Source organism: Euleptes europaea, chromosome 7, assembly GCF_029931775.1.
Source record: "Euleptes europaea isolate rEulEur1 chromosome 7, rEulEur1.hap1, whole genome shotgun sequence".
Taxonomy (NCBI): domain Eukaryota; kingdom Metazoa; phylum Chordata; class Lepidosauria; order Squamata; family Sphaerodactylidae; genus Euleptes; species Euleptes europaea.
Window position 1 is genome coordinate 54,495,364 of NC_079318.1, and position 17,103 is coordinate 54,512,466.

At 39.3% G+C, this 17,103-nt stretch overlaps 1 protein-coding gene across 2 annotated transcripts in view; it reads left to right on the top strand.

The window, feature by feature from the left end:
• BICRAL (BICRA like chromatin remodeling complex associated protein) overlaps positions 1–16,052 on the top strand; it is a 40,517-nt gene extending 24,465 nt beyond the window's left edge. For both annotated transcript variants that reach the window (XM_056853142.1, XM_056853141.1), the window contains 7 exons: positions 4,235–4,325; positions 6,210–6,310; positions 8,601–8,662; positions 8,801–8,946; positions 9,229–9,323; positions 11,725–11,827; positions 14,897–16,052. In XM_056853142.1, the coding sequence (XP_056709120.1) occupies positions 4,235–4,325; positions 6,210–6,310; positions 8,601–8,662; positions 8,801–8,946; positions 9,229–9,323; positions 11,725–11,827; positions 14,897–15,705 (1,407 nt within the window). In that variant the 3' untranslated portion in view covers positions 15,706–16,052. The remainder of the gene's footprint in view (positions 1–4,234; positions 4,326–6,209; positions 6,311–8,600; positions 8,663–8,800; positions 8,947–9,228; positions 9,324–11,724; positions 11,828–14,896) is intronic.
• Positions 16,053–17,103: the final 1,051 nt, after the last annotated feature.

Here is a 17,103-nt window from a genome sequence, read left to right on the forward strand (position 1 = left end):
AACCTCAAGTTGTTTATTCCTGTATTTGTTTATAAAGTTTATTATTGTATAGTTTATTACTGTAATCTTTATATGGGACTAGTGCTTTTAATTTATTCATAAATGATTTGGAATTGGAGGTGAGCAGTGTAGTGACCAAGTTTGCAAAGGTTACCAAATTATTTAGAATGGTGAAAACCAAACTGGTTATGGAGAGCTAAGCGAGGATCTGTCCAGATTGGGAGAGTGAGCAACAACATATTTAGTGTTGGTAAATATAAGGTGATGCACATTAGAACAAAATATCCTAACTTTAAATATATGCTGGCCAGTTCTAAATTGTCTGAGACCACGATTGAAAGTTATCTTGGGGTTATAGGAATTAGCTCAATTATAGGAAGTAGCTCAATGTTGTCCCAGTGTGCAGCAGTGGTAAAAAAGGCAGATATTGTAATACCCTTGTATAGAGCCATGGTGTGGCCCATTTGGAATATTTTGTACAGTTCTGGTCACCATATCTCAAAAAGGATGTGTGCAAAGCTGGAAAAAGTACAGAAGAGGGCAATTAAAATTATCATGGGATTAGAACCCCTTTCTTTAAGGAAAGGCTAGAGAGTCTGGGACTTCTTAGTTTAGAAAAAAGGCTAAGGGGGACATGATAAAAGTTTGTAAATTTGTAAGTGGTAGACCTACAAGAACTGTCAGGGAGCATCTCATTTTACCCTTCCCGTCTAATTTCCTCTTTCCCTTTCCTGAAAGCCAGTATAGCCTCTCCCCTTTTTCTGACCTTCCATCCCACCAGCCAACCTACCTTTAGCTCTGCCCTGTCTTCAGCTTTCGCTCTTTCCCTCTCCCTAGCAGCCTCTCCCTGGGAAAACTCACCAAATTGCACAGTGCCAGCTCATCCGGACTCAGTTGCATGGTAGGAACCTGCAGGGATTTCCGGGGGTACCTCCCTTTTTCCTGTATCCCCTCCCCACACTATTTCCTCTTTCCCTCCTCCTTGCAGCCCCCATATCCTCATTGTTTCCTGCTTCCTACTCTCCTTCCCACCCATCTGTCAACCTACTTTTTATCCAATTTTTGCACAGTGGGGCCCCAAATCAGCTTACGTCACTCTGCTCTCCTCTGTCTTATCCTCACAACCCTGGGAGGTAGGTTAGGCTGAGAGTGTGTGATTGGCCCAAAGTCGCACAGTGAGCTTCCATGTCAGAGTGGGGATTTGATCCTTGGTCTCCTAGATAGTATAACCAATTCACAGCACTAGCTGCTTTCATGTTGAACAGTAGCCAAAAAACATGCTTGACTGAGTCATTTAAGTTGTGTGGTATAAAGTCGCCTGGTGGTTGCTGCCTCCCCAGCCCCAATGAGTTCTCCCTCAAAGGCCAAAACAGTAAAGAGCTCTGCTCCCTCCCCCTGCCTATAATTGTCAGAAATAAAGGCTTGAAGGCTGGCAATACTGTTGTGGTTGCCTAGCAGTGGCCACTGAGGAGAACAGTTTCTTAAAGCTACAGGTGCTCCTTTAACCCCAGGATATATATATTTTAAAAGATTTCAGATTTTTCTGCAAACCTGGGGCTATTTCAGGTTTGTAGAAAACTTTGTCATGTCTCTTCACAGCCCCAGTCTCTGGATTTAAGTAACCACAGTAGTGGCCATGTTGAGTAAGATGAGTGAGTAAGATGAGTTGAGTGAGACAAACGGGACCCACAAGGACTTTCAGGGAGGCATCTCATTTCCCCTCCCCCACTATTTCCTCTTTCCCTTCCTGAAAGCCCCCATAGCCTCTCGCTTTTTTTAGTTCCTTCTCTCCTTCTGACCCATCAGCCAGTCTACCTTTATCTGCTCCCATCCTCAGCTTTCCCTCCTTCCCTCTGCCTGGTATCCTCTCCTCAGGAAATCTCTGGCCAAGTTGCGTGGTTTTGGCTGAACCAGGCCCAGTTGCATGGTGGAGAATGTGCAGGGACTCATGGGGGACACCTCACTTCCCCCCCTCTCCACACTATATTCTCTTACCATCCTCCTGGCAGCGCTCATATCCTCACTATCCCCTGTCCTTCCCACCCTTCACCCAACCTACCTTTTATCTGCCCCCATCTATTTTTATTATTTGTGTACGTCATTTATATCTCATTTCTTTCCACAATAGGGACCCCAAACAGCTTACTTCATTCTCCTTTCCTCCTCTCTTCCAAAACAGCACTTGAAAGGGTCCTCCTGCCTCCAACTGGCTTTTACTGACATAAACCAAGGCTTGACAGTAAAATTGTGGTTACCTAGCAATGGTCTCTGAGGGCTTTCGTTTCTTAAAGCTACTGGTGTTTCTTTCATCATTTTGGGTGAACCCTAATGTTCCCAGCTCCAGTCTCCAGATTTAAATAGCCACAGATTTGGCCATGTTGAGAATTAGATATATTGAGGATGCATAAGGTGGAGAAAGTAGATAGAGCAAGCTTTTTTCTCTTTCCCATAATACTGGAACTTGCCTCCCCCCAATTAAGTTTATGGGCAATAGGTACAGGGTAGACAAAATGAAACACTTCTTTACTCAACAAGTATTTAAATTGTGGAATTCACTGCCAGTAATTGCCATGAAAACAGATGGCTTTAAAAGGGGTTAGACAGATTCATGGAGGAGAAGTCCATCAGTGGTTACTAGACATGGTTAGTAAAGGGAACCTCTGTATTCAGAGGCAGCAAACCTATGAAACCCATCGGTAGAAAGCAACATCAAGGGAAGCCTTGGCCTCTGTGCCCTATTTGTTGGGTCCTTCAGGGCAACTGGCTAGCTAATGTGTGAAACAGGATGCTGGACTAAGTGGACCACTGTTCTTGTGATGGTGAGGTGGGTCAGGCATTATAATGCAGCCCATTCAAATATCTTCTGAATTATCTGTGTTTGCCGTGCTTCAGTTGTTTTACAGATACTTATGCAGAAAAAAGTGTTTAACAGATCAATTTTTCCTTAAGGTGTTTGATACTGTTCTCATTAACAAAATAATCTTATTTTATTTGTTAGAAGTTAAGTTTCCAAACTCTTACCCCTGACTAAGTAACAAAAAGTCCCACTGTGGTTGATTACTGAATGCAACATATTGTGTTTGGATGGGCTTTGATCTTATCCATGTCTTTCTTAATTTCATATGTATGTATTTAACTATGTATTTATTTACTTAAACATTTTACCTAATTTTTCTCCCATTCAGGGGACTCAAAGCAGCTTACAAAATAAAGTTCACAAAGCAAAATGCAGTTAAAATAAAGATATAAACCCAGGAGATGCACAATACATTCTTGAAGCAGGTGATAAGCCACAAGGTCATCCCAGGTCAAAGGCTTACACTTCTGGCCGTGCTCAGGCTTCAGCTGTGCCAACCTAAGCAGAGTTGTACCCTTCTAGGCCCACTGACCTCAGTTGACTTAGAAGGGTATATCCGTTTAGCATGGCACTAATATTACCTGCAGGAAAGGGGTTTTACAAATGCTTAGTCCAGATTTTACTCACCTCTCTCTCCACCTTGTGCTTTTGTACATGCACAGGCTTTCAGTTATGTATGGTGAGGAATGATTCAATTTCATCCATATTTATGCTATTTGTCCAGTGTAAGTTTGGAAATAAAAAGCAATTTAGCCTTGTGGCATTGGATAGAATTGGTAGAAAGCTACATTTTATGATATAATTAAAATATTATACCTGACTCTTCCACCAAATGTTGTTTGTCAGAGCAGAAAGCTTAGAAAGGAAAGAGGTGTTACAATGTGTGAGTATTGTTAAATGAGCACATACCTTCCTTTCACACAAGGGAGTCTGAGTTTCATTAAACACATATGATCTGATATATTGACTGAAAAGAGGTAAGATCTATGTGTGTCAGCTTATCAGATAAATGGTTTTAAATTCTCTACCTGTTAGGGTGTCATTTCATTTGTAAAGGAAGCTAATAAAATACAACTAGGCTTTGATTCTAAGCAGCAGAAGTGTCGTCTTCCCTGCCTCCCTCCTGTCATTGAAGCTTTCTGTGCCTCCTGAAAATTGTGGTCTTGTGGGTCAGTGAACCCAAATGAAGAGTGTGGGGCTCAAATTGGGAGTCTGCAGCAGGAGGGGGAATTGTCAAAAATCTCCCCTCTTTGCAAACGGAAAAGCTGTTTTGTTGGAGGCGGAGCTGCTGCTTGAATGGAAGCGACTCCTTAGGATCGAAGTCACAGTGTTTATATGATTATATGTATCTTTTGTATCTGTATGAAAACTTTACAGGCTCAAAAAAAGGTTACGAACTTGGCTTCTTCAGTTTCATCATCAAAGGCACAGGATAGTCTGAGACAGCCGCAGCTAACAAGTCTTCTAGGTAATACATTGCCTGGTCAGATAGAGACTTTTTAAAAAAAATCTTTTTTCAGGAATGAAATATGTTTCTCATTAAATTTCTACAAAGACATTGTTCTAATTAATTCTTAAATATAAATGGAAAAGTTTGAGCTCACTGGCTCATTTTTAGATAAGCAATTGTAGTCTTTGTAGAAAGTATAGAAATTTAAGGAGAAACGTATTTCTGAAAAGGGATTTTTAAATATCCGTGCGTCCGTGCGTCCGTCCGTTTGTCTGTTTGTCTGTCTGTCTGTCTATTGATCTATCTATCCATCCATCTTATCTATCTAATTATCTTATCTATCTTATCCGAAAATACCCCTATGACATGCATGATCCATAGAAATTTGGAATAGTTTTACGGAATGTTGCAGAGGTTCCCAACATGGTGCCCATGGGTGCCAGGGCACCTGCCAACACCTTTCCTGATGTCTCCCAAAGTGGGTGGGGCTAGTTGGGGCTTTTGCCCAGCAGGGCTTCTGATTGGCTTTACAGATTAAAAAGGCATCATTTTAAACACATCTTCTGACTGAAATCTTGAAGTCTTACTATGAGAACTATGCATAATTTCACTCCCTGACATGTCTGCTATTACAACTTATCTCCAGGCGACAGAGATCAGTTCACCTAGAGAAAATGGCTGCTTTGGCAACTGGGCTGTATGGCATTGGAGCCCCCTCTCTCTCCAAACCACACCTTCCTCAGGCTCCACCCCAAAAATCTCCAGGTATTTCCCAACCTGGAGCTGGCAACCCTAATTGGCAGTAGGTACCTTGTGTCAGAGGAAGGTTTCAGCATTAGCAGAACAAACTTTTAGGATCCAGTTCTGTGTTTACAACTAGGTGCTGCCTATGCACTTCCCTTCCTCAGTCCAGCAGCCAGCAGCAAATCCTGGCTGCTGGATTAGGAGATGTTCCATTCAGGCTGCCCCACTCTGTCCTTATGAAAAGGTGGTGTTTTAGTTTTTTACGAAGGGCTCTGTACGTTCTGCTCTGTGAGTGATCCATTGTGTCAGGGTCTGCATGTATTGTGTTCCCTCTGTTGTGTTGCTGTTAGCAAAATGGATCTAATTCTGCAAAGGTTAAATCACCAATGGACTATAAAACAGACGTGACTTCCGAGTAAACAATTTTAAGTATACTATTGTTTGTAAGCAGGAAATCAATCGATACAGATTTCTAGTAACTCAGTACAAATGATACTATATTTAACAAAAATGAAAATTTTCCTTAACTAATGAATGAGTTAAAATAATGTATTAGTAACAAGTTAGGTCTGATTCAGGAAAGTTTATGCTGAAATAAAATTGGTTAGTCTTAAAGGTGCCACTGGATTTCTGTTTTACTTTGCTACTACAGGCTAACACAGCTAGTCTTTTAAAGATAATTTGTAATAAGATTAGTACTGAAGCCCTTTTACACAGGGCAAGTTCAGTTAAAGTCTGACAAAATGTCCACGTTTTAAATTTGGGGCATGATCCTGTCAACAGTGAAGCATTTCAAGTCCAACAGATTTCAGTGGGAAAAATAATCACATCTTTTTAATGTTTAATCCAGTAAAGGATTTCATCATTAGAATGAGATCCATACCTACCTCAGAATTATTTTAATCTGTTGGGTATGTTTGGCTTTAGTGAAAAATATATCAAGATTTCAATTAAATATTCCAGAAACAACAGTTAGCAGCAGGAGCTGTTTGTGCAGTGTTGATTGCGGTCCCACAAACATCACTACCATCTACACAGCACTTTTGGAATTGATTGTGCTTTTTTTAAAGAAACAAATTAATGTGACAAAAATGTTTAAATGAATAAATAGAAACAAAAATGGATGGCTCATTTGAAGGACTATATGTATATTTATAGGACAAGATACTGGAGGTAAAATTATACAACAGCCTATAGGAACAGCATTGCCACATCAGGAAAAAGTAATAGGATCGTCTTCTGTGCAACAAAATATGCTGGTAGGAAACAATTTTTCCTCTCATTTCTTCTTAAATTTTACTGGAAATTAAGAAATTAATTAAGCGTGGTGTAGTGGTTTGGAGCGGTGGACTCTGATCTGGAGAACTGGGTTGGATTCCCCACTCCTCCACATGAAGACAACTTGGGCTAGTCAGCCCCACCTACCTCACAGGGTGTTTGTTGTCGAGAGGGGAACGGAAGTTGATTGTAAGCAGTTTGATTCTTCCTCAAGTGGTAGAGAAAGTCGGCATATAAAAACCAACTCTTCATCTTCTTCAATTATAAATACCTCCCATTATTTTTATGTAGAGTGTATAGGTTGGAGCTAATGAACAGTACAGGGAACATGTTCATAGACTTGATCTCTTGTTCTCCCTGTCTCCTGAAGCTCCCTGTACACACCTGCAAGCTCTCCTGAGGCTTAGGGGACCAGTGGCAATAGGCAGGGATGAAGTGTGGAGGGGTTGAAGGATCTGTGTGGACTAATGTTTATGTGGGTTGGGAGGGGAAAGGGAATTAATTTGCCCTCTGTTCTTACTTCTGTAGTCCCCCTCTCCCTCACCACTATAGCATCATCGCTGTAGTCCACGTGGGTCTCCTGTCCTGGGAATAAACTTTCCTGGAGTTGGAAAGGACTGCTGGGGGGAATGGAACACTGGAAAGCTGCAGCAGTCATTCATTGCCTTCTGCTCACAGATTGCAGGATCCAGTGCAAGATGTAACACTGGTTAAGAATTCCTATTTGTGACCTTCATACTTAACCAGGGTTGGTGGGGTGGTCACCATTTAGGTGTCACAGTAAACGAGTTTATGAACCACAGTTTTGAGTGACATACAGCCCACATATGGTAAAATGGTTTCTATAGGCCTTTCCATTTTACCTGTGGTTCATTCTAACAAGAGGAAATTAAGAGTGAGAAAAAGGAAACGTTCCTGATTATTTAAGCACCAATATAGACTTGATTTTCTAGAATTCTCACTGTGCTTATAATAATTTGGGTAGGAGGCCAGGAATAGCCTGTTCTTTATTTGAAGAAAGCTTTTTTAAAGAATCAAAAACAGATAGCTTAGTCCCACTAGAAACTAAACTGGCATTTCTATACAAGCTTCTGGGGGTGGCATTTGGTGAAGTTGTTATTTGTTTGTTGTGGATATGGAAGAGTAAGCTTCTTCACTGAAATATGGACATTTGGCAGGTTGGCCAGGTGAATAAATTCCCTGCCTAGGTAAAACAGGGAAGCCTGTAGATGACATTTTGTCACCCTTTGACCCTCAGGAGCTGCTTTTAGTGGGGTTCAGGGAGCTGTAGGGTAAGAGGAAGAGAGTTCATTTCATGAACTTGTTCCATTTGTCATTGGATCCAGCTTAATGAGCATGTTCACTAGAGTGATGTCACTGAAACGGTAATATCATGATCTGTGACACTGTATTAGTGAATCTGTTAGCATTTTCCATGCCGAGCTCCAGCTTTATGTGCTATTTTAGGATCAACCTGTAATCTGTGCAGCCTGATAACTATGCTTGTCTACTTGGAGATGCCCCCCTGGGTTTAATGAACCTTATCCTCCAGCAAATGTGAAAAGGATTGCAGCTACAGTACAAGTTGAGTATCCCTTATCCGGACTGCTTGGGACCAGAAGTGGTCTGTATTTCAGATCTTTCTGAATATTGGAATATTTTGGAATCTTTGCATATACATAATGAGATATCTTGGCGATGGGATCCAAATTTATTTATGTTTTATATACACTTTATACAGGTAGCCTGAATATAATTTTAAACAATATTTTAATAATTTTGTGTACATTGAACCATCAGAAAGCAAAGGTGTAACTATCTCACCAGAATGCCTATATCAGCTATTAAACAAGAACAACAACAAACTAACAATGGCAGGCTTTCAGTTTCCACCTACAATGCAGTGTACACTAAATTTAATTGTTTTAGGTGAGAGGAAATATTGAAAGCAGGCAGCAGGGATCTGCATGCATGCCTGCTCGAAGGGTTCGATTTTCAGATCAGTCCGGATATGGGATGTCCGGATAAGAGACTGCCTGTATCTGTTGGCACCATATGCTCATTCAAATTATATGCTTTTCTGGAACTTCAGAAGATTTAAAAAATCCAAACACTTTGCATTAATGTGTGCATGCTGGTGGTAGAGAAAATACTTCTGATAAGCATTTGCAAGTACTGTATTTTGTTCCTGTTGGGCAATATGTAAGAGCCTATAATTTGTTTTTATTAGAGAAGGTATTGCAATGTAAAAGAAATGTGTTTTGAACCTAGGTGGATGGTCACACCATAGGACAAAAGAGGCCTGCTGCTAAACAGCTAACGAAAGGAGCATTGTAAGTTGTTTCCTTTTATTTATGCTTTCACTTTAGAAGTATTTTCTCTCTTGGCCTCTTTTAAGTTTTGTCAAATTGCTCCACATGTATAGCCCTATTGTAAATGTTAACAACTGACAACAGTAATCTTCCCGTTAGTATTCTACAGCAGTTACAAAAGGACCAGGCACATGCTGTGACTCCTGATAAAAGTCAGTTCAGATCTTTAAATGATGCGGTCCAGAGACTCCTTGCATATCATGTGTGCCAGGGATCACTGCCGACAGAAGAGGATTTAAGGAAAGGTAATTTTTGCTTTTCAGGTTGTTGTTGTTGTTGGTGGGGGTGGGGGGAGGAAGAAACAAAACTTAGTGGATTTTTATAGAGATCGAACAAGTTTTATATAAGGGAAATTGTTTTTTACCATCTTCTTATCATTTTGAAACAAAGAATGCATTTTTGGATCAGTATAAACGAGAGAAAAACCATACATAAAAAAAGCAAAATTAGATTGTAGCGAAGAGAAAGAAAGCATCTTTTTGGTTACTGAGGCCTACCATCTAACTGTGTATTCTTTGCGTTTTCAGTGGACAATGAATTTGAATCTGTAGCCACACAGCTTCTGAAAAGAACACAAGCTATGTTGAATAAATACAGATGTCTGCTCTTGGAAGATGCAATGGTAAGACTGATAAAAGAGATGTATATGTATGTGTAAATATGCACACACATACCTTGTAGTGGTAAGCAGTATATTCCTTGCTGATCAATTTTCATGTGATTTTTTTCTAATGCAGTGTACCTACAATATGTGTAGTTCTCATTAGATTTCTTATTCTATTAATCTATTTAGTGTTTTGTTTCTCGATTTTTTAAAGCAAATTAGTAGTTCACAAAACAGGGCATTATTGCATTGTCCTTTGAATTTGCAATGGCCATTTGGATGAACATTTCATAACTTTCTAGTGCAGCAAATATCATGTTCATCTTCTTCTGCCTTTCAAAAATTGAGTACATGCCTACCTTTTACAACTTCCATTTTTCATAGTGGCCTTTTAAAAAAACTATTTCCTCCTTGTTTTGCATTGGTTGATTTCGTAGCACACCTATCTACATACCTTTTTTAGATTTGGCAACAAAATATTTCAACAGTATTGTTAATGTTATAATAATATGGGCATACATGTGGCAGTGTGTGCAAATTTGACAATTTCAGGTATACACTAGTTAAAACTACAAAGAACAGCCTATATACACTCTCAGCCTAACCTATCTCACAGGGTTGTTGTGAGCTTAAAATGGATGAGAGGGGAACAGTGATCTTTTTTGCATGCTGGAGTTACTTCTGATTTTCTTGGGAGTTGATGCACAAGCACTGGACTCAGTTCTTCCGCATATCTGCCCTCCCTGTGCATTTTACAGTTGTGGAAACAGTTTATTTTCTCCCACACATGGCTTAAATAATGAGGATTTTCATGGAGGGTGCTGTGGTCATCGGTGGCATCATCGGTGGAGTCACAGCACCCCCCTTATTTTTTCAAAAAGGCTTAAAATAGCGATATAATGTTGTAATGTTAGTTTAAGCATGTTTATTGAATTCCCAGCTTTCATTTTAAAAAAGTAAGTCTCTAGCCCTTTCTCTTGTAAAGAGAGAGGGGGAAAGGCATATCTCCATGAGATAAGGGGATAGAGGCTTTCTTTTTTAAAAAATTGAAATCTGGGAATTCAGAGAACCTGCTTAAACTATCATTATAACACTACAGTGTTATATCAGTATTTTAGGGCCTTTTAAAAATGATTTGAAATTATTGGCTTGGGGAGGGAGAGGGAGTGGTTTACTGATTATGACGGTCCAATAATTGAAAAGTAGGCTGAAAGTGGGTGGCAGTGGGAGGACAAAGAAAGCCAATAGAAACATTGCACACTAGGAAAAAGCCAACTCAGAATTGGCTTTCAGAAAAATGTTGGGATAAAAGTTATAATACAAAAGAGCTGGAAAGAGAAAACAGAACAAAAAACTGAAGTGAAAACTAACAGCGAAAAACTGCTCGCAGAAATTGGGATAAACTGAATCATTAAGGGGCCAGAACCGTTGAAAAAAAAAAACCATGCAGAAAAGCCCAATGTAAGCTGCTTTGGGTCCCCACTGGGGAGAAAAAAAGGTAAAGGTCCCCTGTGCAAGCACGGGGTCATTCCTGACCCATGGAGTGACGTCACATCCCGACGTTTACTAGGCAGACTTTTGTTTTTTACGGGGTGGTTTGCCAGTGCCTTCCCCAGTCATCTCCCTTTTACCCCTAGCAAGCTGGGTACTCGTTTTACCGACCTCGGAAGGATGGAAGGCTGAGTCGACCTCGAGCCGGCTACCTGAAACCAACTTCCGTCGGGATCGAACTCAGGTCATGAGCAGAGCTTGGACTGCAGTACTGCAGCTTACCACTCTGCGCCACGGGGCTCTTCAACTGGGGAGAAAGGCAGGGTATAAATGAAGTGAATAATAAAATCATAATATATAAAAGAATGGTAAGCATATACATATGGTAAATTGGGCACACCAAACAAAACTCACAAACATCCTCCATAAGGATGATAAACAATGCATTTGAAAAGGTGTTATAAATGGTTAGAAATGCTAATAGTACTTTTTTACTACGGATTATGATTTATGTGCATACAGGGTTAAGACTACAATTCTCTCTACTCTTGGGAATGAGCCCCGTGGAACTCAGAAGGGACTTCTGGGCAAAAATTTAGAGGATTAGGCTGCATAGCACATAGTGATGGCATATGATGTTACTATAATAATAGTTTTGTATATACTCAGGGTTATCCTCATGTAGCCCAGAGTTAATTTTAAAGACAAATATATGTGTTTATAATATACTGGAAACCAAGATTTATTTTTATTTACACACACACCCGCACACACACATGCACACACAAAACTTTCAGTCTGATTATGCTAGTTGGGCTTGTGATATTATATGTTATTGGTATGAAACTTTGTTCTAGGTTCCATGAAGATATATAAATAAAATTAATTTTTATGATATTAGAAGTCATTTAATTTTTTTCTTTTTCAGAGGATAAATCCTTCTGCAGAAATGGTCATGATTGACAGGATGTTTAACCAGGAAGAACGACAATCTTTATCCCGGGATAAACGTCTTGCAATAGTAGATCCTGGTAAGGAACTAATTATTTTCTGTACAGTAAATCTTACACGGGCAAGATGGTTTAAAAATGTATAACTGTATTCTTCCCAGTCACTTCAGTAAGTCACAGTACTGGAAGGAGTGATACTTTTGAAACAATGTAACATTTCTGAAAATTTTGCCACTACAGGAAAAACCAATTTTGGTTTTTTGGGAGGGGAGACCCCTAAGTTATTTGAATACCCGCAACATTGACTTGCTTGTCAAACTAGCATTTTGTCTGCCAGGGGTACTGCATTCCTAAGCACATTTACAAGGGAGTAAGTCCCATTGAACACAATGGAATTTACTTCTGAATATTTATGCTTAGAGGAAACACTTTGGGTTGGATCCAATCAATCGTGAATGCAGCAAGTTCACAGAAGAGATCTTTGCTGCCTTCTCCTTCTTACTGCTTCTCCATGTGCCCCCATAAGCCACTCTTGAGACTCAGGAGGTTTTTGGGAATAGCATGGGATGTAGTCAGAAGTGCTCCTCCCTTCTCTTGTAGAAGCTCTTTTGCTAAAGGAGCAAGAGCTTGCATAACTGTTTTATTTGAAAAAATTGTATTTTGCTTCTGTGATTGCTCATAGTGGATAACACAACATTCATAAAAACGCACACAAAAGAAACGGTGATACTTAAACCAGCCTACAGCTGCCATTGCCCACCACAGTTGAAACTCTTTAGCATAGCATTGTCCTTCAATTCAGTACTAAAATATTTGTTTTCTAATTTCATTTTTTTATATATAAATTTTTATTGGTTTTTCAAAAAATAATACAATCCAACTTATTCGGCATTTCATAAAGCTTATCTTTCCATATATCAGTAAAAAACAATATTTGCTCAATGTATGCCTTCGTTAAATACAGATATTAAAATTGACTTCCCCCCCGGCTTCTTCTTACCCATTTCTTAATCCGGTCACTCCTTTATTATAAAAATTGTCTATTCCTAACATATTAATGAGTATTTACTTATAATTTTCTATTTATTTCTATCATCTATTATATACCCATTTTAATATATTATCCAATCACATATATAATCAGTTAAAATTAATAAGAGATATTAAAAAAATAAAAAAAATTAAACTGCCATGAAAAGGGATAGACCCATATATTTTTACATTAATATGTAATTTAAAAAAACTCATTATTTTCCCCCCACATTTCCCCCTTCTCCCATCATTTCCGTATTCTCCAACTCTTTAACCCTTCTTTTTGAACAGCTTTTTCTGTCTGGAATTTCTGTTGGTTTGTTCTTGCTTTCTTGGTTTCGTCTCTTGGTGACCATGATGTCCATCCACTACACCCTGCACGCTTAGGTTTTCATTTTGTCGCATTTCTTCTTGTCTTTCTCCTTGAGTAGAATCTATCAGCTCTCTATTTCTTGACAAAAATATTTCAACCTCTGCCAAAGAATTAACAGCATATCTGATCTGTTTGTAAGTGAAAGTAAGACCTTGTGGTATTAGCCAAGCGTCTTTTATTCCGTTTTTCCTTAGTGTCATAGTGAAATCTTTATAAATATTCCTCTTGGCAATCAGGTGGCGAGGTAAATCTTTCAACAGTGTTAATGGTGTTCCATCGACTGAAAAAGGGTTGTCAAAGTGATTTTGCATGATAGTGTTCTTCATTCTAGGATCATAAAAAACAATCACAATCTCTCTAGGCTTTGGTTGTAACATTTTTGGAGATAAGGGGACCCTGTATATCTTGTCAATTGCATAATTTAATTTTTGTTCATTCATATCGAAAATGCCAGCAAGTGATTTTATCATGGTCTCTCTGGTGTCCCCATATTTTTCAGAAAAATTGCGTATACGTAAATTAAGCTCTCTTGATTTCATATCCAAAAGTGCGATCTGATCCTTCAAGGCCTCTTCTTGTAATTGTATTTTTTTCAGATTGTTTCACACAATCCTTAATTTCATTTTGCATTTCTTTTTGCTCATTCACTACTTTTTTTACATTGGCTTCCATCTCATTCATATCTGTTTTCAGTTCCTTCACTTGGTCGTTAGTTGTCTTGATTTCATTTAACACATTGTCAAACTTCTTATCAAAAAGTTGAATCAGTTGCTTTGTGAGTTGGTCTTGTTGGTTAGAAACCTGTTGAATTTGCTTGTTGATTGTTTCAGTTTGCTTTGTCAGCATTTCCTCCAATTGTTTATAATCCATAGTTCTCTGCTGAGGTTGATAAATGTCCAGTCAGTAGTTGTTATAGCGTCGGGTGATATTTGTGTGGCACAACCATAGAGTTTCAAATTAGGCTTGGATGAATATCCGGTGTTTCCAGCGGAGTCTCTTTCTCAAAGTTAAACGTGGCTGGAGGACTCCTTAAAACGAAAGAGCTCCAGTTAGGAAGTGAAAGTTCATCCCTCCCCCTCATAAATCACAGTCTTTTAATTGGTAGTTGCAGTGTCACTCTACGTATCTGTTGTTATGTCTGGCCGTGAGTGAAGTTTATAGTTCATCAATCAAGTTGTTAAGTATTCCTTTTAACCGGGTTATCTCAAATTCTTGGTGTGTGGGGGGGTGCGGGTTCTGTAGTCGTTTTAAAAAGTTCCACCGTCTTTCGGAATTGGAACGTAAACAAAGGGAGTTCTTGGCACTTACTCAGGTATCAGATGCCTGAGTTTCTATCTTTAAAATGGTTCAATAGATGGTAATTGGTAGAGGAGATCCGAGCCTGGATCCTTGGAGACACTCATGGCGATGGTTTCTTCTTCGGCCGGCTGGACAAACATCCAAATCCCCTCGGGTTCCTTTCCAGGGGGAGTTTGGGAGTCAAACAGCACTCTAAGGGCTGCAGGAATTTCCTGCTCCACGTTCCACCTTTTAGGAACGTGCTCGGGACACTGGAGGTGTCCCGGTTCAGAGTGTCTCTAGGGTCTCTCAAGAGCTCTTGAGAGACGATGTGCTCAGGTCAGCCATTTCTACCGGAAGTAGATACTTAAACCAGCCTACAGCTGCCATTGCCCACCGCAGTTGAAACTCTTTAGCATAGCATTGTCCTTCAATTCAGTACTAAAATATTTGTTTTCTAATTTCAGATGGTTTTCTGGCAGACTTCTGTTGTTCGTCCACACAGTTTGAGACGGTCACTGATGAAGCACACCCTAGTGAAAGTGATCCTCAATCTAGCAAACCTTTCACTTCTCTGAAGCAGACTGTTGACACCACAGCCAGAGACAAGTTAAGTTTGAGCACAGCAGAGTCCTTAAATCGCAACAAACTTCATGTAGTGCCTAACAATATTGTGAGTCCACCACAAGGAAGCATTTCTGTTAAAAAATCAGAAAACCTCACAAAAGCTTTAAAATTTCCGAAAACGAGCTGCTCTCCTGAAAGCCAGCACACGTCTGCTTCTGAACAAAAATTAGCTGGCAAAGACCCCGACAAGTCTCATGAAAACTCTTTAAGTTCTGAAGATCATTTGAGGTCAAAAACTTTATCAGGTACAGATCATGGTACGCATAATAAAACATGTCGGCATCCAGGTGACGGTCACTCAGAAGCAACATGTAACCATTCCCTCCAAGACAAAGCTCCTCGGAGTTCTCCAAAGAATGAGGATTTGCATCCAGATGACTTGAAAGGCTTGGGGGAACCCCCAAAGGATTTGCTGCTCAATAAGAGTTTAGAGACTACGTTCAAGAACATATTGGAACTGAAAAAGACTGGTAGACAGCCACAGAGTGAGGCAACTGGCAGTGGCTCGCTAGAATTAGAATTTCCAAACTTTTCACTCATCGCTTCGCAAGAAAACTGCCTGGAGAAATTTATTTCAGACCACAGCGAAGGGGTTGTAGAAACTGATTCTCTTTTAGAAGCTGCTGTAAATAGTATCTTAGAGTGTTAATAGCTGCAGTACCATGGACATATTTCTCTTAGAAGCCAATGTGAATGACGCCACAAGTACAGCCTGACATATGTCAAAGGTTACCCTTTCTAAAGTAGATTCTGTTCTGTGTTTGAGAGCAATACTCATTGTGGTTACAGTGAGGTATCTAATAATGTAAATCCTTGAGAGAAAGCTGTCTGGTAGGGCCTACACATTATGGTACTGCTTGTGCTAATTGTTTTGAAGACTGCTTAGTAAGACCACAATTCACTAGGCCCTAAGTAACAAGGTAATAAACTGACAATCACAGTCTAGCAACAGGTTTATTAAATAAAATGTTAAGGATGCTATATTTAATGGGAAGGACCAGCCCACCCACTTACCCCGCCCCGAAATAAATTAATTTTAAGGCTCGCAGTTTGTAGTTAAAAGTACCTCTGTTTAGTTGTCTAGAATTTGGTTTTGGAAAATAATTTTTTTCAAGGCTTTATAATTTTAAGTGCTTTTTTATTGCTCAACAAGCAGAAGGAAGCACATTGCAGAGGGTGAGTTTAGTTGATAGAATGACAGGTTTTCTCTCTGCAGCATGGCATGAAACAATACATGCTAGACTAAAAACTAGAGGGTAAAAACTGTAAAGCAGAAGGCTAAGATAAAGCCATGAAATGCTACATAAATACATAAAAATGTTAATTCTTTATAATTGGATATAGTCCATTCAGCACCTTCTGAAGTGGTATAATTTTTTTTCTAGAACAAGTATCGCAAGCACTTTTATTTGGAAATTGTGTTTTTATAATAGTTATACTTTAAGGAAATATTAGCCTTAATCTGAACAATTTAAAGGCAAGTGTTGTTTTTGCTTGTTTCTGCTTCTTGCTGCTCAAGAAAGTTGGTCATCTGAAGCAGCAGTCATAATTACCAAAATATGTACAAACCAAAGTTAAATCTGCTATCCCCTTTTAAAAAAATTATATCTGAAGGCATGTAAGTCATACTCTAGAGCCAAAGGAACCCCATGCATGGTATACGTTTGGCTGGCAGTCATGCTGACAATATAATAAATTTATTATTTTTAATCAACGGCATACTCCTTTTATGCTGCCATGCTGCTTTTTTATTTTAATAAGCCTGCTTCTGTCATCAGAGTTGCTAGGCACACTGGTGTTGTGCCACTAGCAAGAGGGACGTGGCATGTGTGCCTGCTCAGAAAGACATAGTTGTGTGGTTTGCAAGGCATGTTCTCTGGAGCTTTCACTCAAAAAAAGACAGAAAAAAGATTCAAAAATGTTCTTGTTGATTTCATGAGAGAGCAGAGGCACAGTAGCCTTGATCCTATGTCTTCTTTGTACAAACATAGGAGTTAGATGTGGAGCATTTCCTGATATTGGCAAAAGTAGGGAGCTCCTGTTCATG